This window comes from Balaenoptera physalus (genome assembly GCF_965194825.1).
Source record: "Balaenoptera physalus genome assembly, chromosome: X".
NCBI lineage: Eukaryota > Metazoa > Chordata > Mammalia > Artiodactyla > Balaenopteridae > Balaenoptera > Balaenoptera physalus.
Window position 1 is genome coordinate 129,734,158 of NC_138903.1, and position 26,537 is coordinate 129,760,694.

General features: G+C 48.9%; 2 protein-coding genes across 3 annotated transcripts in view; both read left to right on the forward strand.

The window, feature by feature from the left end:
• TMEM185A (transmembrane protein 185A) overlaps positions 1–21,028 on the forward strand; it is a 35,189-nt gene extending 14,161 nt beyond the window's left edge. Inside the window, exons 2-7 of one of the 2 annotated variants that reach the window (XM_082445799.1) lie at positions 6,088–6,264; positions 8,438–8,645; positions 13,699–13,782; positions 17,371–17,547; positions 18,077–18,200; positions 19,389–21,028. In XM_082445799.1, the coding sequence (XP_082301925.1) occupies positions 6,088–6,264; positions 8,438–8,645; positions 13,699–13,782; positions 17,371–17,547; positions 18,077–18,200; positions 19,389–19,633 (1,015 nt within the window). In that variant the 3' untranslated portion in view covers positions 19,634–21,028. The other variant, XM_082445800.1, reaches the window with a different exon arrangement.
• The window catches only part of LOC309652234 (uncharacterized protein), an 80,555-nt gene that overhangs the window by 37,607 nt on the left and 16,411 nt on the right, over positions 1–26,537 (forward strand). The gene's annotated exons all lie outside the window — the stretch shown is intronic.

Below are 26,537 nucleotides of genomic sequence, written 5' to 3' on the forward strand. Positions count from 1 at the left end.
TTCTTCAGATAAATCCCCAGGAGTGGAATTGGTGGATCACATGGTAGTTCTATTTTTCATTTTTTGAGGAACCTCTGTACCATTTTCCATAGTGGTTGCACCAATTTATGTTCCTGCCAACAGTGCACAGGGGTTCCCTTTTCTTCACATCCTCACCAACACTTGTTATCTGTTGTCTTTTTTTTTATAATAGCCATTCTGACAGTGTAAGATGTTATCAAACTAGACTACTTTCTCATACCATATACAGAAATGATTAAAGACTTAAATGGATTAAAGACTTAAATGTAAGACCTGAAACCATAAAAATCCTAGAAGAAGACGTAGGCAGTATGCTCTTTGACATCAGTCTTAGCAATATTTTTTTGGATATGTCTCCTCAGGCAGGAGAAACAAAAGCAAAAATGGGACTACATGCATTGAATCTTTTGAATAATCTGATGAGTATGGTAGGCTAAATAATGTCCCTCAAAGATACCTACTTCCTAATCCATGGAACCTGTGTATATTACCTTCTGTGGCAAAAAGGTGAATATTATCTTATATGGCAAAAGATGTGATTAAGTTAAAGATCTTGAGATGGGGAGAGTATTCTGGATTATCCAGGCAGGCCCTAAATACATTCATGGGTTTCCATATAAGAGGGAGGCAGAAGGAGATACTATTAGGAGGAGAAGGCCGTGCGATTGAGGCAGAGAAAGAGATTTGAAGATGCTGCCCTTCTGATTTTGATGATGGAGGAAGGGGCCCAAAGTAGTGCAAGGAATGCAGCTCTAGAAACTTGAAAAGGCAAGGAATGGATTCTCTCCTAGTCTCTGGAGACATGGCCCTGCTGACACCTTAGTTTTAATGTAGTGAACCCCATTGTGGACCTTTAGCCTGCAGAACTATAAGAGAATAAATGTGTATTGTTTTAAACCATCAAGTTCATGGTAAATTGTTATAGCAACCATAGGAAACTAATAGAGGATGTAAATTTTAACAATATTGAATTTTTTAATCTATAAAAATGGTGTGTCTCTCCATTTATTTAGATCTTTAATTTTTTGGTAGTGTTAGGTTTCAGAGTATGTCTTGCACATATTTTGTTAAATATATCTCTAAGTATTTCATATTTTGATACTGTTGTCAGTGGTAGTTTTTCATGAGCTTTTTTTTTCTTTTAATTTATTTAATTTATTTATTTATGGCTATGTTGGGTCTTCGTTTCTGTGCGAGGGCTTTCTCTAGTTGCGGCAAGTGGGGGCCACTCTTCATCGCGGTGTGCGGGCCTCTCATTATTGCGGCCTCTCTTGTTGCGGAGCACAGGTTCCAGACGCGCAGGCTCAGTAATTGTGGCTCACGGGCCTAGTTGCTCCGTGGCATGTGGGATCTTCCCAGACCAGGGCTCGAACCCGTGTCCCCTGCACTGGCAGGCAGATTCTCAACCACTGCGCCACCAGGGAAGCCCTCATAAACTTTTAATTTTAAATATTATTAGGTTTATAGGAAAGTTGCAGTAAATGATAGTATTTTTTTTTTAAAAAGTGTCCATTTTCTCATTGCTAGCATATAGAAATGCAGTACACTTTTTCGTATATTTACTTTGTATCCTGCAACTTTTGCTAAATTCACTTATTAGATTTAGTAGCTTCTTTGGTAGAGTACTTGAGATTTTCTACATAGACATCATGTTGTCTGCAAATAACAGATTTACTCCTTCCTTTTGAATCTTTATCCCTTTTATTTCTTTTTCTTGTATTATATTTGTGGCTAGGACCTCCAGTACAGTGTTGAATAGATGTACTGAAGTGGACATACTTGCCTGGTTTCCAATCTTAGGGGGAAGGTATTTAGTCTTTAACCATTAAGCATTTTTAACTAGGTTTTTTTTTCTAGATACCCTTCTAGCCCTAATTAGTTTAGAGCTTTTTATCTTGAGTGAGTAGTGAATTATGTCAAATGTTTTTTCTGGAACTATTGAATAATCATATGGCTTCTCTTTTTCATTCTATTAATACAGTGAGTTACATTAATTGATTTCCAATGTTAAGTGAAACTTGCAATCCTGGCTAAAGCACAGTTAATCATAATGTAATATCAAACCACACTTAATCATAATGTAATATCCTTTTTATATATTGCTGGATTCAATATCCTGTTTTTTAGGGGTTTTGCATCTGTCTTCATGAAGGATACTGGTATGTAGTTTTCTTTCTTGGTCAGGTTTGGGTATCAGGGTAATGCTGGCTTCATAAAATACACTGGGAAATGTTCCCCTCTCATCTTTTTCTGCAAGAGTTTGTGAAAAATTGGTACTATTTCTTCCTTATGTGTTTGGTAGATTTTGTCTGGCCCTGACATTTTCTTTGTGAGAAGGAGTCCAACTGCAATTTCAGTTTTTTAAATAGATATAGGAATATGAATATTTCTTCTTGTGTGAACTTTAATAATGTCTTTATTTCAAGAAATTTATGTGCATAAAGTTGTTCATAATATCCACTTCTAATCCCTGTAATGTTTGTAGGATTTGTAGTGATGTCCCTGCTTTCATTCTTTGTATTGGTAATTTGTGTCTACTGTTTTTTTCCTGATAACTCTAGGTATAGGTTTACCAATTTTCTTGATCTTTTCAGAGAACCAGCTTTTAGTTTCATTGATTTCTTTTTTTTTATGTGGACCATTTTTACAGTCTTTATTGAATTTGTTACAATATTGTTTGTTTTATGTTTTGGCTTTTTGGCCACAAGGCATATGGGATCTTAGCTCCCTGACCAGGGATCGAACCTGCACCCCCTGCACTGGAAGGCGACGTTTTAATCACTGGACCACTAGGGAAGTCCCTAGTTTCATTGATTTTTCTCTAACATGTTTCTTATGTAGTTCATTGATACTTGTGTGTATATTTATTATTTACTTCCATTCATTTTTTTAAATTTTCCTTCTCGTCCTAGTTTTTTAAGGTGAATCATAGATCATTGACTTGAGAACTTTTCTACTTAGCATTTGATGCTGTAAATTCCCCTTAAGTATTGCTTTAGCTATATCTCACATATTTTGGTATGTTGTGTTTTCACTTTCATTTAGTCCAGAATTTTAAAATTTTTTCTTGTGTTTTTTTTTCTTTTACCTATGGATTATTTAGAAGAGTATTGTTTAATTTGTAAGTATTTTGAGAATTTTTCAAATATCTTTATGTTATTGATTTTTAGTTTAATCTCATTGTGCTTAGAGATTTACTTTGTATGATTTCAGTCCTTTTACATTTGTTGAGACTTGTTTTATGGCCCAGAATTCAGTCTGTCTTGGTGAATGTTCCATGTGCACCCGAATTTTCACTTGAATTTGTATTCTGCTGTTGTTGGGAGGAATGCTTTATCAATATCAATTAGGTCATGTTGGTTGATAGTGCTATTACAAACTTGTATATCCTTAGTAATTTTCTATGTGTTCCATCAGTTACTGAGAGAGAAGTGTTAATTTCCAGTAATAGTTGTGGATTTTTCTGTTTCTCCTTAATGTTTTAATTATTAATGTTTTCTACGTGTATTTTGAAGCTTTGTTATTAGGTACATAAATATTTACAGTTGCTAGATCCTCCTTCAACACAAATCACCTCTTTATCATTATGTGTGCCCCTGTTTGTCCCTGGTAATATTCCTTGTTCAAAAATATATCTTAACCTTATATTGTGGTAGGCAGAATGGTTCCCCCAGAGATATCCAGGCCATTAAGCCCTGGAACCTATGAATATGTTATGTTACACGGTAAAGGGGATTTTGCAGATGTCTTTAAGGTTACAGTATTAGTTTTTATTGCATCCGTGACAAATTACCACAGATTTAGTGTCTTAAAACTGCACAAACTTATTATCTCATAGTTCTGTAGGTCAGAAGTACAGGTACAGCATGGCTCAGTTGGATCTTCGGCTTAGAGTCTCACAAGGCTGGAATCAAGGTGTCAGCAGGGCTCTGTTCCTTTCTTGAGGCTCTGGAGATTAATCTGCTTCCAAACTCATTTGGGTTGTTGTCAGAATTTAGTTCCTCCTGGTTGTAGGGCTAATGACCCCATTTCCTTGCTGGCTGTCAGCTAGGAGTTATTCTCAACTTCTAGAGTCGGCTTGCATTCCTTGGCTCATGACTCCCTTCCTCCATCTTCAAAGCCAGAAAAGGCAGGTGGAGTCCTTCTCACTTTTGGAATCTCACTGACTTCCCCTTCTGCCTTATCTCTCCTCTTCTGCCACATCTCTCTGACTTACTTGTATGCCTTCCTCTTCTGCTTTTAAGGGCTCATATGATTACATTGGACACAACTGGATAATCTGGGATAATCTCCATATTTTAAAGTTGGCTGATTAGTACCCTTAATTCCATCTGCAAAGTCCTTTCATGGTAGTACGTAGATTAGTGTTTGATTGAATAACTGAGGACAGGAATCTTGGGGAACATATTTAGAATTCCGCCTACCACAGTTGTGGACTTTAAGATAGGAAGAGTATCCTGGATTATCCAGGTGGACCCAGTCTAATCACATGAGCTCTTAAAAGCATAGCACTTTCTCTGGAAGCAGGAGCCATATGGCAAAAGAAGTCAGAAGCATGAGAAAGATTCAATATGCTGCTGCTGGCTTTGAATGTAAAGGCCTGTGTTCTTCTCAGAGAGAGAACTCTAGGACCTAAGGGCAGCCCCCAGCTGACAGCCAGCAAAGAAACTAAGATCTTAGCCTACAACCACAAGAAACAGGATTGCCAACAACCTGAATGAACTTGGAAGCAGATTCTTCCCAGAGTCACCTGAGAAGAGCCCAGCCAACTGACATCTTGATTTCATTTATGAGACTCTGAGCAGAGAAACCAACTAAGCCTGTCTGGACTTCTGACACACACAGCTGTGAGATAATAAATGTGCGTTCTTTTAAGCTGCCAGGTTTGTGGTAATTTGTTATAGCAGCAATAGAAGACTAAAACAGATATTAATAAAGTCACTCTGACTTTCTTCTGGTTAGTGTTTGCCTGGTATAACTTTTTCTGTCCTTATTATCTATCTGTCACTTTGTAGATAGATAAAGTAGGTTTCTTATAGATAGCATATAGTTATCTTGCTGTTTTAAATCCAGCCTGACAATCTTTGTCTTTTATTTGGTATTTAGACCATTTATATTTCATGTAATTGTCAATAGGGTTGGGTTTTAACTGCCTTCTTACTGCAGTCTGGAAATTGCCTCCAGGCAGTAAGCTGGGGCACTGATAGAGTTTATCTCCTTTGTTTCCTTTCTTTCTGCCATCAAGGTGCTTCACTGCCTGTTGTTCACTGTCTGAAAACTGTTGTTTCATATATTTTGTCCAGTTTCTTGTTTAAGGTGGGAAGGAAAACTCCATCCCTCTTACTGTATCAAAGCTGGAAGTAGAAGTCCTCAACAATGTAATTTCTCATTAATATTTTAAAAAATCCTCTTCATGAAGTCCCTTTTATGTGAAATATGAGTGCACGTTTATATGTATAATTCAGTCACAGAAAGGATAATACATATACTAAAATATTACTATATATGAATATGGCAGATGGCTACCTGTTTAAAAATAGAATCAAATAATTAGTCAGTGACAGAACTTGACCATATCCTGAGCCTGTCAACTTTTTTCAGTCTCCATGTCTTGGTGGCTAGTTCCTTCTGCTTGGAATGCTTCCTCAGCTCATATCCTTTCCTGCCTGGCAGCTTTCCATTGTATCCTCCAGAACCAGCTCCAGGGTCATCACCTCTCTGCTTCCCAGTCCCCCCAGACAGAATCCATATTTCCTCTTCTGGGCTGCCATCACACTCTACCCATAGAACCATTATGGCACGTGCCATGCTGTGTTGTAATTATATGTTTCTGTGTGGACTCCCTCCTACCAGGAAGCCCTGGAAAGCAGGAAACTTATTTTAGTTTTCTTTATATTTGTCTTATCCTCTAACAACAGTATGTCTTCTACATAGAATTTTTGATATGTGATTATTGAATTAGTGACTCTTTTCATGTGCTAAAAAGCAATGCTGTTATTACTCCTCATTTTAATATCGCATATTTGTAAATGTGAATCCTCTTTAATCATTTTGCTTTTCTCCTAGTAAATTCCTCATCTATGCCTGTCTGCTGCTATTCTCTGTGTTGCTGGCCCTTCGTCTGGATGGCATCATTCAGTGGAGTTACTGGGCTGTCTTTGCTCCAATATGGCTGTGGAAGTTAATGGTCATTGTTGGAGCCTCGGTTGGAACTGGAGTCTGGGCACGAAATCCCCAATATCGGTAATACTGCTTTATAAAACCTTTTGGTCTCTACTCTGAGTGGGTGGGGGGGGGCAGAATCTTGTTTTTCACTTTTGATAAAGTTAGGACTGTTTTCTTTTCTACTTGTCTGAGGTTTTATAAGAACTATAATATAGGCAAGCTGAGTTCTGTTCTAAGTTTTTAAAAATTAAGTGTTTGATATCCACTTTTTAACAAATGCACTGTTATTTTAGGTGCTTAAGTTCCTAGCCAGCCTACAAAAGCTTAAGTAATCTAACATGCATCCAAAATATAGAACTGTTATACCATGCTAGACAAGGACGTATAAAACCATCATGTTTGTAGGAGCAGTTCTACAAACCACAGTTCTAGCTTTGGCCATCAGGGCTATATCCTTCTCCACTCAGTCCTGGAACTGGGTCTCCCCTTGTCCCAATCTCCTAGTCCTGGGGTTTAGGACTGTTAGTGTGGAGGAGGCAGCTTGGCCAGGAAACAGTGAGGTCCTGAGACAGGAAAAGGTGAGACCCAGATGCCGTGACGGAGAGCAGAGCCTTGGGGGCCGGGCAGAGGCATACCCTTTACCTTCGCCCCCCCCTCCCCTCACGCCTTTCTTCTTGGATGGTCTTCTTCTGGTCCAAGTTCCTGTCGTGAGCTCACTCCAGTGTGCAGCCTGGTGCTGCTGGGGCCCACAAGAGTCTCTCTGCTCTCCCTCACAAAGTTTGGAGCTTTGGAAAGGAAAAAGGGGGACTTGAGAGTGAGGGGCTGTTGTAAACCATCACCGGGAAGATGAGGAGTGAAGGAGTGCCGGGTAGGCAGGTGGGGAGAGAAGAAGGGGACCCGTGCAGCTGCTCGTGTGAGAGAAGTGTAGAAGTTGGGACCATCTCAACTTGTTTAAATCTTTGTTATGAACTTTCAAAATGAGATTTAGATCGAGTAAAATATGTTACCGCATACATATCTAAGAACTTGAAAATAGCTACACAAAGAGCCTTGGCAGATGGGGGGCATTCACGTGTAGCTTAGATTTTTTAAGGTCTTAGATTTTTCTTTTTTAAGATTACCTGTGTGGCCATAAATCTTTTATTTTTTATGAGATATTTTCAGATAGCTAATGTTTGCTACTCAAAGAATGAAAAGTTACATAGCTAAACATTTTAAGTTCCACTAGTTATTTAGAAGCTATCTGAGCTTTTCTCAGTTGGTTAAATTTAAGATTCCTTTCAAGATTCCCTTAAGAAAAGGAATTGTATGTGCATAGTTGAATGTCCTGAATGTACAGACATGATCATTCTAGTGTCAGTACTGTCCGATGGAACATCGTTGGGTCCTATAGAAATAACCACTGACCTCATTTTCTCTGTGTCCTAAACTTACAAGTATTTATCACCAACATGACACATCACAAATGTTCATCTATATTTTGAATGAAACATTGTCAGCCTTGCAAATGCATTGTTAAGCATTTTCCTGATTAGTGGCCTTATCATTTTTTAAATTGTTAACCTATTAAGTCCAAGCATGATCCTTAAGCAGCTTTAACTGATTTAAAGGACAGTTTTAATGGCTCTTCTTTATCATCTGCAGGTGTCAATTCATCCTAATGGAATAGAAAGGAAAATAAAAAGGCATTCACAATTGTATTTGCAGTTTAAAATAGCACCTAACAACAGTTACTGTATTTTCTTGAAATATAACACACACTTATTCATAAAACTAGAGCTACTTTGACAGTATTGCATGAAATGTGATTTACATGGTTTTTAATTCATTGAGAGACAGGGATCGTGAGATGTAAGGGATATTTGTCAGTTTTTAGCAGTAGAAGCAATCAGCTTAAATAATCTTGGAAGTAGTTGAATTTAAAGTTATGAACAAAAGTGTTTATGTGCACTGTCAAGAAATAATAACTGTGGCTGTCGCTCCTGAGAACGTCTTTATTCAGTTCAAAGTCTAAGTCTGGTTTGGTTGTAAATGTTCATTTCTTGTCCTGTAGTAGTTCTTTGATGTTTGAAAGATTGCCTATTAAGGAGGAATGTTAATTTAGCTTTCTACCTGATTTTCCTTCGCCTTTTGTCAAATTTACAAATACAGTCCTTAGTATCCGCATGAGTTGGTATTTGCCCTGAGCTGCTTGCTTGTTATGGAGATTCCGAACTGAGGGTGTTTTTCTTCTCCTTCTGTCCTTTTTTAGAGCAGAAGGGGAAACATGTGTGGAGTTCAAGGCAATGCTGATCGCGGTGGGCATCCACTTGCTCCTGCTGATGTTTGAAGTGCTGGTCTGTGACAGGATCGAGAGAGGCAGCCACTTCTGGCTCCTGGTCTTCATGCCGCTCTTCTTCGTTTCCCCAGTGTCTGTGGCAGCTTGTGTTTGGGGCTTTCGACATGACAGGTCACTGGAGGTGAGATTTCGTATATTTAAGAAGGTTAAGCAAAATCTTTTGGTCAGTTATTGTAATGGAGACTTCTTGTCCTTTGTTAGGAAGAGGTTGATCACTAACGCTAGATCATGGTGTATAAGGAAACGAAAGATGATGGAAATAATCACGTTTCTCTTTCTTGACTTAGAACGCTGGTTTTCCACCGAGGCCATCAGGCTTCTTCCAGCTTCACGTCTTTCCCTGCCCACCTGGATCAGCCAGCTTCTCTTGAGAAACAGAGCCAGTAGGATAGATGTAGATGTGGATATAGATGTAGATGTGCAGATAGATATACACATGAGGAGGTTTATTTGAAGGAGCTGGCGAGTCTGAAATTGATGGCGCAGGCTGGTGGGCTGGAGACTCAGCAGGATTTCTCCCTCTCCAGGAAACCTCAGTTTTTGCTCTTCAGGCCTTTTAACTGATTGGATGAGACCTACCCACATCATGGAGGGAAATCTCCTTTTCTTAAAGTCAGTACCCTCACAGCAATACCTAGATTATTGTTTGGTTAAATGACCGGGTACTACAGCCCAGCCAAGTTGACGTGTAATAAAACTAACCAGCACAGCACCTCAGACCCCATGACCAACACTTTGTCTGCTCCCTGGTTAGCTTATCCTGATGGGCCTATATGTTCATTTAGTAAGCATTTATCAAGTATTTACTATACGCCAAGCCCTCTTGGCCTAAACATAGGGGATACACACGCGAATGAAAAAGCAGTGCTAGCAATGCTAATAGTAGTAATGAAAATAATAGCAGATAATATTTATTGACCACTTGCTGTGTACCAGGCCTGGGGCTGGGCGCTTCCATGCAGTAGGATCTCATTGAAGATCTGCAACAACCCCGTGATGTGGCTGCAGTTGCCATCCCTGGTTTCCAGAAAGGGTAGGGAATTTGTTCCTGGCCGCTTATCCAGGGGCAGGGCCAGGATTCCATTGCAGGCAGCCCGACTCCAAAGCCCGTGCGCCGAACTGCCCAGAAGCTGAGGGCCCACAGCCGGGTCCAGAATGGCTCGAGGGGGGAAACTGGACACTGTGGATGCCGTGTTGAGCTGCGTGGGTCGAGAGTGGAGGAAGAAGGCCGCAGTTGGTCGGAAGGGAGAGTGGGAGCTGGTGGGTGGCAGCTCAGGGTACGTGAACCTGGCGAGGGAGGTACCCACAGTGGGAGAGTGATGGAGCCAGGCCCCGGGGCACCAGTGGGAACAGGGCCCCGAGTGGCAGGAGCGGCTGTGCCTGGCACGGGGAGAGCGACCCCTCAGCCCTGGTCCGGGCAGCCGTGGAGGGAGGGGAGCCCTGGGGGCCCGCTCTCAGCCTCCCTGCGCTTGCCCTCCCGCCTCAGACCCTCTGCCCCGCCCGGTCCTCCAAGAATTTGCTCCTGAACTGGTCCGCTCTGTCCAGCGACCTCGCTCTCTCATCTGAAAGGGAGAACAGAACAACAGCAGCAGTGCCCCCTCAGGCCTCTGTTTGCCTCTCGTGCCTCTTCCATCCTCACAGAAAGGCTCTGGGAAGCAGTGCGGCAGGGACCCCGCGTGCCCTGCTCCGGCCACGCGCTCCCTGGGCCCTGTGGCCTCATCTGGGGGCCTCTTAAGCCCCCATCTTGTCTGGCCGCTGGCCGCTCTGTAGCTCCTGACACCCCTGGTCCCTCTGCCTGCGTTCGGCTCCTTCTCTGAAGTATCTTCCTCCGTTCGCTCCTCGCGCATTGCTGTTCCTTAGGATTCCTGGGCGTTTTCTGTCCTCACTGCACACACTTCCTCTGAATGATCTTGTTCACGCTTCCTGCCTCCTCCGCTGCCACTTACGTGCTCTCACTTCCTAAATTCGCATTTGTAAACTTCGATTTCTACACGAGCTGCAGACTCCTTATCCAACTTCCCCTGAATCTCTATTCCCTGTATTAGTTGGAGGCACCATTTCCACCCAGCCACACTTACCTTTCTACTTTGTGCCTCTGTTGCTTTGCGTTTTTTTCTATTATCTGGGCAAAATGAAGTAAAACCAAGCTTTGAAAATCATTTATAAAAGCTTACATTAAACAAAATCACTGAGATCAAAGATTCTCGATTTTACCTATTTGGGGCCGTGTTTCTCAGTGGGGGCTGGGTATGCTCTTGGCCTTTGGGATAGGAAATGTTTTGTTGAACAGGACTGTGCCCTGCATTTCAGGACACTTATCCCTGACCTCTGCCCACTAAACACTAGCGGAGGTGCTCCCTCAAGTCGTCGTGACAGCCATTAGGGCCCCTGCACATTTCCTAGCTCTTCCGCAGGTGAGCAGCATTACCCAGGTTGAAAAGCACTGAGAAAGTTCTGTAAATACTGTCGGATGAGGGCTGAGGAGGAGGCTTAAGAAAACTAAACATTTGGAACTTTGTTTCTTAGAAAGTAAAAGCATATACAAGGGCTAGGACTATGCTGGACATGAAACCGTATTTTCTTAATGCAGTATGGTCACGCTCTTGGCAATGTACCTATGAGAAGAAAGCACGTGCCAAGAGTTGAGCTCCCTCTTGGTTCTTGTGTCCCAGGAGGAGTACCTACGTTGGCTAGGGGGTGACTGGGGCTAGGTTCCCCCAAAGCCCTGAAGGAGGAGTCCGGGTGAGCCAGGGTGCCCTGTGCAGGTAGGAAGGGGATGGTAATTTTCAGGCAGAGAAAATAACACATAAGAAGCCGTAGATGCAGAAGAAAGTCTGTCATGTTGAGTGGACCAGTGACTCAGGTATGACTGGAGCACAGTTTTGCAAGATGCAGAGAGTCCTAGAGGTGGAACATGGTGATGGTGTCACAGCTACAGTCATATGGTGGTAATATGAATGAATGTACTCAACACCATTAAACTGTACCCTGAAGGAGGTTCAAGACAAAGAGGGTAAGTTTTACATTATGTGTATTTTTCCACAGTAAAAAGAAAAATATGCCTGGAGCTTAAAGTGTAAGGGAGGGAGCCGGGGAGAAGGGGGTCTGCATAGAGGGATTGGGCTGAGTAAGGGCCAGTCCTCAGTCCTCAAGGCGTTGCTGAGCTGCCCAGGGCACCATAATGAGCTCACAGGGGCACCATGGGATCCCGGACATTTTTGAGGGAAAAGCAGTGATCCCTGACATCTGTAGGGACACCCTACGAACTACTAGCTCCATGTAGTTTATGGCTTTATTATTAGGTCACACTACATTTATTTCGATGGTGTTATGGAAGAGTCTAAGTTGTTGGCAGTTGCTGGGATGAGAAGGCAATACTGTGCAAAAATCCCTACGGAGAGCAGGCGATGAGGGTGGCAGTGCCTTGAGGAATGGTGCAGTGCCAAGAGGCACACACGTCCCACTAGGAATTACTTGTCGTTAGTTAAGAATGGAACACGCATAATATTTTTCTTTCAGTTAACGTGAGGTTTTTTTTTTTTTTTTTTTTAGATGGCTACTTAGGATAAGTACTCAGTTTAGATCTAATGACTTAAATCAGTGGAACTGTTAGGTGTTTCTTTTGGCCCAGAGGCCTCAGAAAGAATTGCTGAGTCGCTAAGTGCCCTGGGAACTGGGAACTTTGGGGCAGCTCTGGGCCAGGTCACGTGGCGTCCTGTGACTTTCATCCTGTGGGCAGTGATGAGCCCTTGAAGCGCAGCGAGCGCTGGAGCCAGAAGGAGGGCCGCCTGCGGGGCGTTCGGGAGGAGGAGGGCCCGAGGAGGCAGGAGTAGTCGGGATGGGGGCTGGGCTAGGGATGCTAGAGAAGTCTGCCCGGTGGAGGACAGGTGGAGGACAGGGCAAAGTGCCTGAGCCCGAGGGTATGGGAAACAGAATGCGGGCTGCCCCCCTGTGTCCTGATTTGGGGAATCAGGCAGCTGTGGTAGCTCCCGGTGAGATAGGGTGAAGGCAGCAAGGTGCGGGGGGTGGGGTAATGAACTCAGGGGGGAGAAGGGCTTCCTCTGAAGTGCCTCAGGGAGAGTCGGCCAAGGTGGAGACAGGTTGGAGAAGCGAGCAGTAGGAGGTCGCGCAGGCCAGGGATGTGGAGGCTGGCTCTGCTCCCCACCCCAGGGCGGGGCGAGGGAGTGAAAGCATGTGTGTCTGTGTCTGAGTCTCTACAGTGGGGAGAGAGGCTGAGTTTAAGGCTTTGGGGGGCATCACCATTTAAGGAGAGGAAAAGGCACCTGAAAGGGAAGTGTCAGAGACCAGGAGGATGGCGAGACTGCACGCTGGGATCCTCAGAGGAGGGAGGAGCGGTGGGTGATCTCCCACGCTGCAGAGACGCCCAGTAGGATGCCAGCTGAAGTGGTCCGACGCTGCAGAGCTGATCAGGTGACCTTGATGAAAGCAGTTTCTGGGTGGTCCTGAGGGTGGAGGCCGGGCCACAGTGGGTGGAGCTTGGAGTGGCAGGGGTGGCCATAGGGACTCGAGTGTCCGTGGTGTCTCACAAAGCTTGATGGTAACAGAAAGAGAGAGCTAGGGCCGTGAGGGGTACTGGATCAAGGGAAGGGTGGGTTCATTGGGTCTTGGGGTTATTTTGTGTTGAATGGGAATGAGTTGAACATGTTTCTGTGCTTCTGGGAAGGATCGTGGAGTGGCGGGGTTAAAGATGCAGTAAAGAATCCATAATTGATGTCTTGATGTGACAGGGTCCTCGAGGAGCCAGAAAGGAAGGGGTGGGATGCAGGCTGAGTTCCAGGTACAAGAAGAAGGCAGTACAGGGATGACTAAGAACAGAGATGTTTGTGGGTAGGTGCAGGAAGGAAGCTGGGGGAGACCACCGGAGATTGCCTCTCTGCAGATCGCGAGCCTGGAAACAGGTCATTGCCTGGATGAGCATAAAGGGCCGAGCAGCCACTGAGCAGAGAGGACGAGGCACAAGGCCAGGGCCAGGTTTCTCCTTGACACAGCACTGCTTTGCTCCTCCAGTGCTGAAAATCAGGAGGTTGCAAGTGTGACATAATAAAACTTTTGCTGCATTATAATTTGCATTGCCTTTTAGTGTGTTAACCAAACAATTGTGGTATTGAATGCAACTGTTATTTTGTTTAACTGATTCTTCTCTTCATTTTTAGTTAGAAATCCTGTGTTCTGTCAACATTCTCCAGTTCATATTCATTGCCTTAAGACTGGACAAGATCATCCACTGGCCGTGGCTTGTATGTAACTTTTTAAATCCTTAAATAAACTTTTCTTTTTATTATAAAAGTTATTCGTGTTTATTGTAGAAATGTTGGACAAGACAGGCAAGCATAGGTAATAGGGTAATAGTCACCCATAATCCACTGGGAGATAACATGGTTAGTGGTTTTTGTTTCCTTGTTTGGGGGTTTATTGTTTCATAAAGATAATTGAGATCACACTGCATGTATAACTTGGTATCCTGCTTTGTAGTTCTAGTGCTGTATCATAAGCATTTTTACATGCCAATAAAAGGTTTTTATAAGCATAACTTTTCAAGTTTAATTGATGCAAAATATTCTTCAAATACATTTACGAGACTGTCCCCTCATTTCCGAATATTGAAGTTGTTACCAGTGTTTTACGATTATAAATCATGCTGCAGCATATAATTTTGTGCATAAAAATCTTTGCCTGTTTTTTTTTTTCATTGTTTTCCTAGGAAAGACTACAGAAACAGTATTACTGGGCCAGAGGGTGGGAACTTTTTGAGATTTTGAAATACAAACTGCACTGCCAACTCCCTTTTCAAAAAAGCTGTGCTGGGCTTCCCTGGTGGTGCAGTGGTTGAGAATCCGCCTGCCAACACAGGGGACACGGGCTCGAGCCCTGGTCTGGGAAGATCCCACATGCCGCAGAGCAACTGGGCCCGTGAGCCACAACTACTGAGCCTGCGCGTCTGGAGCCTGTGCTCCACAACAAGAGAGGCCGCGATAGTGAGAGGTCCACGCACCGCGATGAAGAGTGGCCCCCGCTCGCCGCAACTAGAGAAAGCCCTGGCATAGAAACGAAGACCCAACACAGCCAAAAATAAATAAATAAATTAATTAATTAAAAAAAAAACAACAACAGCGTACCGATGACTGAGCCGCACCCCGCAGCAATTAAATCTGAATGTCTACAGATAGGACCCAGTCCAGACACTATACTTTAAAAAAAAAAAAAAAAAAAGCTGTGCCAGTTTACACCCCTGCCAGGGGTGAAGTCTGAGTCATGCTAGTGACCTCTTGCTTCCGTTAATGGGTGTTCGGTTAAAACTGATTGTGCATAGATAGATAGAAGAATGGATGGAGAGAGAGATATATACGGCAAGCTGCAAATTAGAGAAAACAGTACAGTTTCAACTAGTAACGCATAGAAAGAAGATGAGACAAAAGGTAGAAGAATTATCTTGCCTCTGGGAGGCGAGGTCTTGCCAGGGTTTGGGGTTTTCTCCCTGCCCCCTCCCCCCACCGCTTGATGTGTACTTTTGTACATAAGACATTGTCTGTGATGAACATGGTTTACCTTTAAAAAAAAAAAAAGAACAAAGGTAAAAAATATAGTAAAAAAAAAAGAAAATATTCATTTGGTGACAAGGAAGAAAATAAGGGAACGTAAGTTACCTCTCTAGTGAATAAAGACAAGATCCATCCCTTCTGCCTGAAGTCTTTGATAAAACATTCATAATAAAAAATACTGTTCAGGCACCCATCTTACATCTTCAGGGTGCTGTGTCTAGAGAACGATAATTGGGTTCAGAGCTTTCTGTTGTGCCATGGAGGAAACAAATCTGGGTAAGACCAAAATTTTAGTGTAAGGTAAAATCAGAAAAAAAAAAAAAAAGATTAGGAATTGTGCATGTTTTCTATAGATGAACAGAGGAATTTTTCCAGCCCCAATCCTGTGCAAGTCCCAGCAGATGAAGCAGCCTGATTTCAGGTTTCCCACAGTGTTCAAGAGAAACCAAGTGAGGCTGGTCGCTAACATTCCACCCACGAGGGCCAGGCCTCTAAGTGAGTCTGTTCCCAGACGTGCTTTAGGAGGAGGAACATAAGGGGAAGCTGTGCACAGCAAACCTCCAGTCAGGAACTCCAAGCTCCTCAGGAGGATTAAAACTCATATACCAACTCAAGTCCTAGGTCTAAAAATGAAAGGTAAAAACTAAAGAACTGTTAGAAGAAAACATAGGAGAAAAATCTTTGGGATCTGGAGTTAGGTGAAGAGTTCCCGGAGATGGCACCAACAACATGGTCTACAAAAGAAGCTCAAAATTAAAATGAAATTAATGAAAAGACAGGTCACAGACCAGGAGAAAATATTTGCAAAGCAGATGTCTAACCAAGGACATGTATCCAAAGCATCTAAAGAACTCTCAAACCTCTAAAATCTCAACAACCTAATTTTAAAATTGACAAAAGACTTGAACCGACTATTCACAAAGAAGATAGACATATGACGAATAAGCACATGAAAAGGACATCATTACCCATTAGGGAAAAGCAAATAAAAACCAGGATGAGGTACCATAAAACACTCATCAAAATGGCAAATATAAGAACCACAATACCAAGTGCTGGGGCGGACCCAAGGGGCCCGGGCCCTCGCCCGTCGCTGGTAAAAATGCCGAAGTGGGTAGATGCTCTGGAAAACGGCTTGGCAATTTCTTATAAATTAAACATGGAGTTACCATGTGACCTAGCAGTGCCGATCCTGGGTGTTTCCCCTGGAGAAATGTAAATGTACAGCCACACAAAAACCTGGGCACAGATGTTTATAGCAACCTTATTTGCAATAGCCAAAAGCGGGAAAGCACCCACATCTCCTTCCCAGGGTGATTGGATAGCAGGCTGGGGTGCGTCCATCCAGTGGAACAGCGCTCAGCAATGAAAAGGAGTGACGTGTAGATACACGCAACAACCTGCAGGCATCTCAGAGCTGTTCTGCTGACTGGGAGAAGGGAGCCTCAGAAGGCTACATGCTGTATGAGTCCATCTCCATCACGTTCTTGAAGAGACAAAAGTGTCGTGGTAGAGGACAGAGCAGTGGCTGCCGGGGGTTATGGGTGGGTGGGGCAAGGGGGTGACACAGTGATGGGAGAGCACGAGGGAGTCTGGCAGGGTGAAGGAGCTGTCCTGTGTCTTGCCCGAGGCTCCACAGATCTATACGTGTGTGCATGAAAAGTTATAGAACTGGACACCAAAGGATAACAGTCAATTTTACTGTTTTGTAAGAGAAGACAAAGGGACAACAGATGTACCCAAGGGGGCCACGCAGAAGGCAGAAAAGGTCACACAGGAGGAGCCTGCTGAGACCCCCAGGACTCATCGTGTGGGCTTGTGTGTGAGGGTGAAACAAGCTCGCTCTGGTATGACAGCAACTGACACAGAACCCACCTGGGCGAGGCAGCGGAGACCGAGTGGCGGAAGCCTCCCGGCCTCGACTTGCAAGTTCATGGAGGGCCTGGGCCCCCTGGGCAGCCCGAGTTGCCAAGGAGCCTTTGGCCACAGTACCTCTGGCAGGATGGGAAATGACTGGGGAGAGGGGATGTCCGGGTGAGCCAGGGCGCGGGTGGAGGGGAGGCGGGCAGAGCCCAGGGCCCGCTGAGCGAGCTCACGCCTCAGGGAAGTGGCCGCGAGTCCCGTCACCCTGAGAGCTGCCGGGGCAACGGCAACCCCGACAGTGAGCAGCGGGTCCTCTTCTCACGCTGGCCCCATCCAGGCCTGGCACCGTCTTAAGCACAGAGATCCAGGAAGGAGTTGGCTCTGCCTACCCTAAAGACCTTTCTTCTCTCCTCCTCCCCTCAGGTCGTGTGTGTCCCCCTGTGGATTCTCATGTCTTTTCTGTGCCTGGTGGTCCTCTACTACATCGTGTGGTCCGTCCTGTTCCTGCGCTCCATGGATGTGATCGCGGAGCAGCGGAGGACACACATCACCATGGCGCTGAGCTGGATGACCATCGTCGTGCCACTCCTTACTTTTGAGGTAAGCTTTCGGCAGAACCCTTGAGGCCCAGCATCCTGCGCTTCCCCAGAACAGCAGCTCCCCAGGCGAGCCTGCCAACAGAGGACCACAGGACAGTCAGAGCGGCCTTTCTTTGGGGGCCTGGGGGCTGGCAGTGAGAAGTGTACCTTTCCAGCCACCACGCATCTGAATGTATTGATTTGTCATCTTCTAGAAAGAGAAAGTTGGATGTGGTATTTTTGTATTTGAGCCCTGCGGAGAATTATAGAGTGGGTACTGTTGACTCCTCCAAAAAACCAGCAGCAAGAGTTTCCCATAACAATCCTGATGTTGGAAATGTTCTAGGTGGGTGGATTTTGCTTAGTCCTGAAGAGCCATATGGAAGCTCATCTTGTCCTTTCCCCCAGAATGGAGGGTTACTGTTGCCTCCTGTGGAGCGCAGTTCCCCCTTATGAGACCTGACCAGGGAGGGGCAGTGCACTCTGGCTTCAGAGAGGGTCTGTTTTCAGATGCTCCATCGACAGAACCTCAATTGTTTCTCTTTCTTTAGATCCTGCTGGTTCACAAGCTAGACGGCCACAACGTGTTCTCTTGTATCCCGATATTTGTCCCCCTTTGGCTTTCCTTGATCACTCTGATGGCAACCACATTCGGACAGAAAGGCGGAAACCACTGTATGTACTCAGCATTTCCGAAGTGCTTGAACTGTGTGTGTGTGCACGTGTGTCTGTGTGCCTGTTGCGTGGCTGTGTGTCTGTGTGTGTGTGTGTATGTGGCCCCGCTTTATGAAAAGACGAGCCTAAGGACCCCAATCAGGGAGTTTCCCTGGGAAAGGTAGGACTGAAGAAGGCCTGGAACCTTCCAGGGGAAGGGTGTGCCGTCAGCCTTGCTTTTGTGGCCCTATGACCGGAGGGAGGCCTGAGCGCGGCAGGCAGCCTCTCTGGGCCCACCCCCTCCGCTGCAACATGGGGACCAAGATTCCTTTTTCCCAGGGGCTCCTGAGGATTAGATGAAAATCCACATCATCTACCAAACCCTGGGCGTCCTCCCGGTGTCTGTTTTGTCCTCGCTCTCGCCAGCGTCATTCCTGACGTGTCCAAGTCTTGTCAGTGGTGCCCGGCTTCTCTCTCTCTCCCTCTCCACCTGTGTGCTGCGATAGCCCATTCTGAAGTGCTCTTTGATGAGGGCCCCCTCCTCACTAGGCTTTGAGCTCCTTTGCATGTAGCCCCAGAGCACGCCCTTCTGGAAACTAATGCCACAGGGGGTTTTGCCCCAGGAGAGCCAGCACTAAGCTGACGGTTTAGTGGTACCCAGACCGGAAGAGCGGGCCTTGGAGAAGGAGCTTTGAGGCCTAGACCAACACATGCCTGCCATCTTCCCAGACTCCAGAGGGTGATGGAAATCCTTTTCTTGAGTGACATTCTTTGTCGCACATGTGCTTCTCCTGGGCCGGGAAGACTGGAGGATGTTGACATAGTCCAGACACCGCAGATAAAATTTGAGTCTCGTGAGAGCAGTAGTTCACATACTGAAGGACCCATCAGAATCCCAGGACTGCCGCCCGCCACCCCGCCACAGTTTCTAGTTCAGGAGGTGCGGGCCGGGGCCCGAGATCGCATCCCTGACAGGCCCCAGGGAGACATCTGGTAGCTGTCAGTCCAGGACTGCCACCTGCAGAGCCGCAGAGCCGCAGGGGTTCCTTCTTACCCTTAGTTGGTGTTGAGGCCTTGCTCAGGCTTCATTCCCAAGACATCAGGATAAAGCGCTACAGGGTACAAGGAAAAGTTCTTATTCATGAAAGAAAAGTAACCTGAAATTCAATGGAGACTAGTGTTTGAGAAAGTACATTTCTTCCTTTTCAGGGTGGTTTGGGATTCGCAAGGATTTCTGTCAGTTTCTGCTTGAAATCTGCCCATTTTTGAGAGAATATGGAAACATTTCCTACGACCTCCACCATGAAGGTAATGAGGAAACTGAAGAAACGCCAGTTCCAGAACCTCCTAAGATCGCTCCTATGTTTCGAAAGAAGACCAGGGTGGTTATCACCCAGAGCCCTGGAAAGTATGTCCTCCCACCTCCCAAATTAAATATCGAAATGCCAGATTAGACAGCCCCTCCCAGGGCAGATCGTGAGTGGACCTGGCCCACACTCTCTTCCGCCTTCCTCTGCCTCTTTGTTCACCTCCGCCACCCCCAGAACTGGAGCTGGAGCTGGAGCTGGGTCTCCGGGGACTTCCATCTCATGCCTTGTTTGCACTCAATGCCTACCAATGACTCACCGCGACAGGACACGCAGGTGACAGGTGCCTGGAACACGCAGCATGGTGTGGGGTGCGTGTCAGCGGCTGTGGGTCTGATGGAGGGAGCCTGGGGAGAGGGAAGACGTGATTTCCCCCGGGCAGGTGCCTGCGGAGCTGGCTTGGAGCCATCCTGGATGGCTGATGAGGCCTGAGCAGGAATAGCTACACAGCTGGTTTTCAAAGTGTGAAAATTTCCATCAAAAGTATTACTGAAAAATGTATTTTTGAACCAGGCCGGCCTGGCCGCGTAGCTCAGATGCCCCTGTTGTGGCACAGTTAGGGGACTTGTGAATAGGCCTCGGGCCCTGCGTGCACCCATGCCGCCTCAGCTGGCCATGCTCCTGCCATGGACGTCGTTTCTCTCTGGGTTTTTACCGGCCCCACTGGTGAGCCCTTTCTACTGGAGTGACTCCGTGCCTGTATAGTATTTATACAAATATTTTAGCGTTGTAATATACCGTGTTAAATCCTAGTTCTGTACAGTATATTCTGTTAAAGTATTTTTTTACAAGCTTGTACTGAAAACATATGTGTTCCGTTGCAGAAGTAGAGGCCAGTGGCACCCCTGTCCTGCCCATTGGGGTGCAACCCCTTCATGGGACATTGCCGTTTCCCCTTCAATTTCTCCACATACATAGTAGCTGCTACTGCCAGAACGGCCACAATAAGCAAGAAACTGTTTGTGCTTTTTTCTAACATGCTGGGAATACTGACTTGCAGAAAGCCATAAAGCACGACTGGAAACTGGAACGCTGGAGAAGGTGCCGAGACTAGAAATGGCCAGCGGAGTGTGCGCGTTGAGGTCTGGGGCTTTTTGTCTGCCCCCAAGCTGGGCCCATGCTTTTAGCTAGGAGGACCACGGCTCCAGGAGCTGGGGGTACAGCCACGAGTCAGAGGGAAGAAAGCAGATGCGATGGGAACAAGCAGGCCGTGAGTAAAATAAGGTAAAAGGAGCCCTGGCATTGTCACCTGGGCGCAGGGGAGAGGGGGAGAGGGGGCAGCTGCTACCTTGTCTAAACCGGGCTCCACTGACATCCACCGCGCCCACCACTCCGCCCTGGCGCCAGCCTGTAGGAAGCCTGTGCTGACTGAAGGGGGACACTTGGAATGGTGCCACCTTTCCTGCTTGATGTATAGCAAATGTAGCCCAATCCACTCTTCTCTCCCCCTTTAGCTGTTCAATAAACCGGTTCATCATTTTCCATGTCCACTGTGCGGGTCTTAATTTGGATATGGTCCAGGATGCTGGAAGTCCTGTCAGCGAGCACAAACGGGAACCTCGAGCTGCCACCAGCAGCCGAGGGGAGCAGGGGTGGGTGAGCATCTCTCAGGAGTCTCCAGGGGCAGCTGGAATATGCAGTACATAGAGGAAAGCAGGGGGCCCAGGGGTTCGACTATTGCTATGGGAGCACACGGCCACAATGCTGAGAGCTGAGGAGGCGCCCGAGAGTGTTCGGGAGTTCCCAGACATTCTAAAGTGGAACTCGGCTTTTCAGTGGTCCTGGGGCATTGCCCAGTCCTGTGGACGCTGAGTACCACTTACATCTATGCAAAATGCACTGTGATTTCTGTGTAGCTCACCCTAGCTGTCTCTAGAGACAGTTAACTCAGGTGGCGTTTCAGCCCACGGTTTGCAAGAATCGACAAGGAAGGCCACCCTTTGCTGGTGATGGAAGGCTTCCTGCACGTAGCCAAGGGCCACTGATGGACCATTGCTTAAGCTCCTTAGATTCAAACTTGCTGTGAGACAGCATGCTTCTCCGTAACCACAGTAGCTGTGAGTTAAGTGTCAGGTGCCTTGCCTCCTGCTGTATGTCCCCCTGAGTCCTCAGGACCCCACGAAGCACGTGCTCCTACGAGTATCCTCGTGGGGAAGCAGAGGCTCCGAGGGTGTGAGCCAGGCAGCTGGGGATCAGCAGGGCTGTGGGGCCGGCCTTGGCATCTTCTGGCAGAGCCCTCGCTCTCACCCACTGGGCCGGGCACCTGGGCCCTGGGCTGGTGACATATTGGGTTTGGAGGCGTTTCTGGTTCATGGAAATCTCAGGAAGATCCTCAAGCCTGTGACCAGAGTAGGGGGTGGGCATCAGTGTAGGTGGCCACGCACGTGGGGAGAACGTGCCAGACGGGTGGTTGTGCAAGGCCGCCTGTCTGATGCTCGAGCAGCAAGCCCCAGAGCAGGATGGCAGCACTCACGGCCTGTGCGCAAACCCAGACGGGGGTCCCGTGGACGGCGGTCAGCGGAAAGTGAGCTGCACCGTGGGTGAAGGCCCAGGGCGACCGCCCCGTCCCGGGTGACAGGAGACTAGGCGTGCAGAGCGGGACCAGCCTGGGGTGGACACGTGCAGGCTCAGGAGCCGCAGGGGACGGCGGCCTGTCCTCCTCTGTCCCCAGGAGCTCACCCATCACCTCTGCGGCCCCTGCCCTGGACCTCCTGCAGACCGATGGCAGGGCGTGGAGAGGGTCTCCGTGGAGGACCGGCTGCCCGGCCTGTGACGGTGCCAAAAGGGCAGGGTGCCTGCGCCCTTGACCGTGGGCCCCGTCCCGGACGTTGCTCGTGCTTGAAAGCATGGGTGCTGTGCACGGCCCTGAAGGCCAGTGGACACAGAGGAGGAGCTCTGACCTCGTGGGTCACACGTGGGTCCGTGCACGTCGGCCTGGCCCGGGAGCTCCGGGACCAGAAGGCCGTGCCCGGTTTGCACGAGGGCTCGGCCTGTGGCTCTGCACCCGTGCACGAGTGTCATCGTGCCCCCCTGCGATGACGGGCGTGAAGCAGGAGGCTGACATGCTGACGGGCCTGCCCTGTATGATGTCACTTCCTGGCTGGGCTGTGATGTCACCCCCGAGCAACCGGAGCACTTTTGCGAGGGGCTGAGCGGGAGTGTGAGCCCAGGGTGCTGCCGGCCGCGCTGCGCTGTTCCGTTTACGTGAAGGAGGGACACGCCGCCCTCCGCATGGCTGAGGACGAGAAGGGCCCCTGTTTAAGAGAGGCTGCCCGCACCTCCTCGTGAGGATGAAGGGGAGAGTGTGCACTAAACCTGCATCCTGGAAGGCGGACGGCAAGCCGGCAGCCCTGGGGTACCTCCCGGCGCCCAGCGCCTCGGAGCCACAGGACGGCCTCCCACCCTATCCTGAGGACATCCAGGGGACCCCGAGCGACCCGGAACTCGACCATGCAGCCGCCCTGGCCAGGACTGACTCTGTCCCTCCGGCCCCTCCTCGGACAGCAGCCGAGCCCCCCGCGCCGGATCCCGACGCGCAGGCTCTGGTCCCTCTAGGCCCTGGCCTGGCAGAGGTGGCCCGGCCCGCCGAGGTCCCCTGGCTCTGCTTCGCCTGGCCTCCCGCCCAGATGAGTCCTCCCTGGCCCGTGCTGGGCCTGGCCGCCGCGCCCCCCCAGCTCTCAGCCTGCCCCCGCGCGTGGCTCCCGGTGGCCGCGCCGCTGCCTCTTGCGCCCCCTGGATGCCCGAGGTGGCCGCCAGGCCTGCCGCCTCCCTGACCTTGATCCCTCGGCCCCTGAGCCCCTTCTGCTACTACTGCGTGGGCTCCCGCTGTTTCAGGGAATACACGGCCCCTCCGGGCGGGCCCACAGAGGACCCTGACCAGGCAGACCCTGCAGACACACGGAGGTGGTAACGCGGTCACAACCTTGCAGGGCAATAAAGAGCACGGGGACATGAGAGCGATGTTCCGCCCAACACGTGTTTGGCGCCTCCGTCCTGGGCCCGGCTGAGCAGTTGAGTCCCCTCAGCAGGAAACGATGACAGGGGACAGCCCACCCCCGGCACAGTGCGGGCACCTAGCAGACACCCGGTGAAGCCCCTCAGACGCCCTGCCTCCACTCACTAGAGAGACCCTTCAAGGGCTTGACAAGCACAAGGAAGGGCCTGGCATCCGCGGCTTCCCGGTCGCGGGCACACCGTGTCCAGCAGGGTCTTGATTTGACAGATGAGAAGAGCTCAGGCCTCCCCGGGTCAGAGGCCTGAAAAGAGCCCTTACTGCCCTGAGACGCACAGGGGTGGAGGGGACGGTCCCCGCCAGGGGCCTGCGGGGGCTCAGTTTGGGGGTGCCCTCTGGCGTCGGGACAGCAGGACTGAGGTCTGCTTTGCACTGCGGGTCCTGCGTCTGGTGACATGCTCTTGATTCTCTTTTCCTTGCCTTTTTGAGCTAAACACTTCAAGGGCGCCACGCTCCAACACCCTCTGGTCGCTGGGGTGTCGAGCTTAGAGCGCGAGTCCTTGTGGACGAGCCCCCCTAAAGAGTGTTTGCCTTGAGGAGCAAAGGGAGTAAAGCTCCACGGTCATACTGTCGAGATAAGAGCCCCGAGCTCCGCGGGAGGAGAGAGCGCACACACCAGTCCACCAGAACCAGAAGACTGGGGGCTCCCTTCTTTGCACTTTGGCGGCAGGTAGAGCAGGCCCCCTGAGACGGGCACACTGGGCGGTGCCGGACAGGAGCGCCGTCACCCGGGCGCTGACCTGCAGGTGCCGCCCGGCCCGGGCTGCTCGCGCTTACATCCCGAGGCCCGCTGGTGCGCGCTCAGCCCCTTTCTAGGGTTCGTTGACTGCGGCACGCCTTCACTTTTTTTTTTTTTTTTTAAAGAGAGGTTGTGACCAAATTAAAGGTTGTTGACCAAATTCTTTTTTAAATTTTTATTTATTTATTTATTTATTTATTTATTTATGGCTGTGTTGGGTCTTCGTTTCTGTGCGAGGGCTTTCTCCAGTTGCGGCAAGTGGGGGCCACTCTTCATCGCGGTGCGCGGGCCTCTCTCTATCGCGGCCTCTCTTGCTGCGGAGCACAGGCTCCAGACGCGCAGGCTCAGTAATTGTGGCTCACGGGCCCAGTTACTCCTCGGCATGTGGGATCTTCCCAGACCAGGGCTCAAATCCGTGTGCCCTGCATTGGCAGGCAGATTCTCAACCACTGCGCCACCAGGGAAGCCCACGCCTTCACTTTTAAGGAGTAGGTTGCTCTCCTCTTGGTCGTGGACTTGCGTAGGCCTCCTGACCTGGGACCACAGGGAGATGCTCCTATTTAAAAACCACTTTCCCGTTCACCTCAGCCCGTGGGGAACTTGCTTCCATGTAACTCTACAGAGAAAGGGGAGATTGTGCGGACTGTAATATCAAGCCATCTGCTTTTCACAAAGGAACCTTTTGATTTACGAAGTCTAGGCTGCCTGGCATCGGTAAAGAGAGCAGCGGCGTACCTCACGCCAGCGCTGAGTCCCTCTAGACTTTGCACCGCATGTCTGCGCACTGACGTTGGCTGAGCTCCCGCCCTCCTGGGCTGGGTAGAGGCAGCTGCCCAAGCTCCCGCAGGAGTAAAGGGGACGCGAGAAGGGGCCTCACAGGCTGACCTGTGACAGCCACATAGAGTCGCCGAACCACTCGTGCCCGGGCCACCAGAGGAGAGGCCAGGCTGGTCCCGAGCCCTGGGCTTGACTTCTGTTCCCAGGGCGTCCCAGGTTACAGTGTCTAGGACAGTGGAAAGGCTTCTCAACCGGAAAGGGTGGCTCAGAGAGAGAGAGAGCTGCGTCACAAGTGCTCCAGACTCTGTAAGGGTGACCCTGGAGGCCGAAATGGGCAGAGCCACGTGAGTCTGGCGATCGATGGTGGACTCACTTGCCACCAGCTCTGCCCGAGCCTCCTTCAGCCCAGTGGTCAGCCCGGGGCTGCCCGTCCACCAGCCGTGGCCTCGTCGCCCTCGCTGCCGGCTGTGCCGATACCAGCCGCGGCAGGGCCCTGAGGGCTCAGCACCACGCGGGCACACACGTGACTGAGCCAGCTCGCACTGGTCAACAACGTAAATTCTGGAAATGTGCTGGGTCCCAGCTTCGGGGGTGGGGGGCGGGCGTCCTGAGCCTGCGTCCCCACGAAGACAGTGAGCAGGGTCAGCGCCCAGTGATGTGTGCAGAGCACTGAAGGCCAGGGTGCGCCCCCAGCTCACAGCTGTTGCCTCCATGTGTGGGGGATGGGCTGGGGGACCTGGCCAGGCCTCTGTGGCTGTCACAGCGATAGGGCGACATCCCCTCCCAAACACTGCTAAGGAGTGGGGGGGGAGCGGGAATTGCCTGGAGTTCCAGGGGTTAGGACTCGACGCGTTCACTGTGGTGGCCCGGGTTCAATCCCTGGTCGGGGAACTAAGATCCCCCAAGCCTTGTGGGGTGGCCAAAAACACAAAAAAGGAAAAAGAAGGAGGGTTGGGGGAGGAGGGGAAGTAGACCCAAGGTACCAGGAATGATCCAACCACCAGCAGCCAGAGGAGCCGCGGGTCAGCCCGGGTGAGGGGTGGTCCCATCTGCCGCTCCCGTCTGTCACAATCCAACAGCTAGTGGACGTCAGGGGGGTCTCTTGAGCAACCCAACAGCAGTGCCCCAAAATGAACGATGCAAAAATGGACAGAAGGGAAGGAAGAAACAGGTGTACAACAGAAGTGGGAGACTTCAGTTCCCCCTGTGATGGATTCAAATGGATCCCCCAGCTCCCACCCCAACCATTAAATCCACCTGTTGCAGTGCTAATCCCAAGGTGAATGTATTTGGAGATAGCACCCTTGGGGGAGTCAGTAAGGTTGAATGAGGTCATAAGGGTGGGGCCCTAATTCCACAAGAGTGGTGTCCTTTGGAAAAGAGGAAGAGACAGGGAAGATCTCCCTCCCTCCCTCACCCTCTCTTCCTCCCTCCCACCCTCCCTCTCTCTCTCTCTCTCTTTC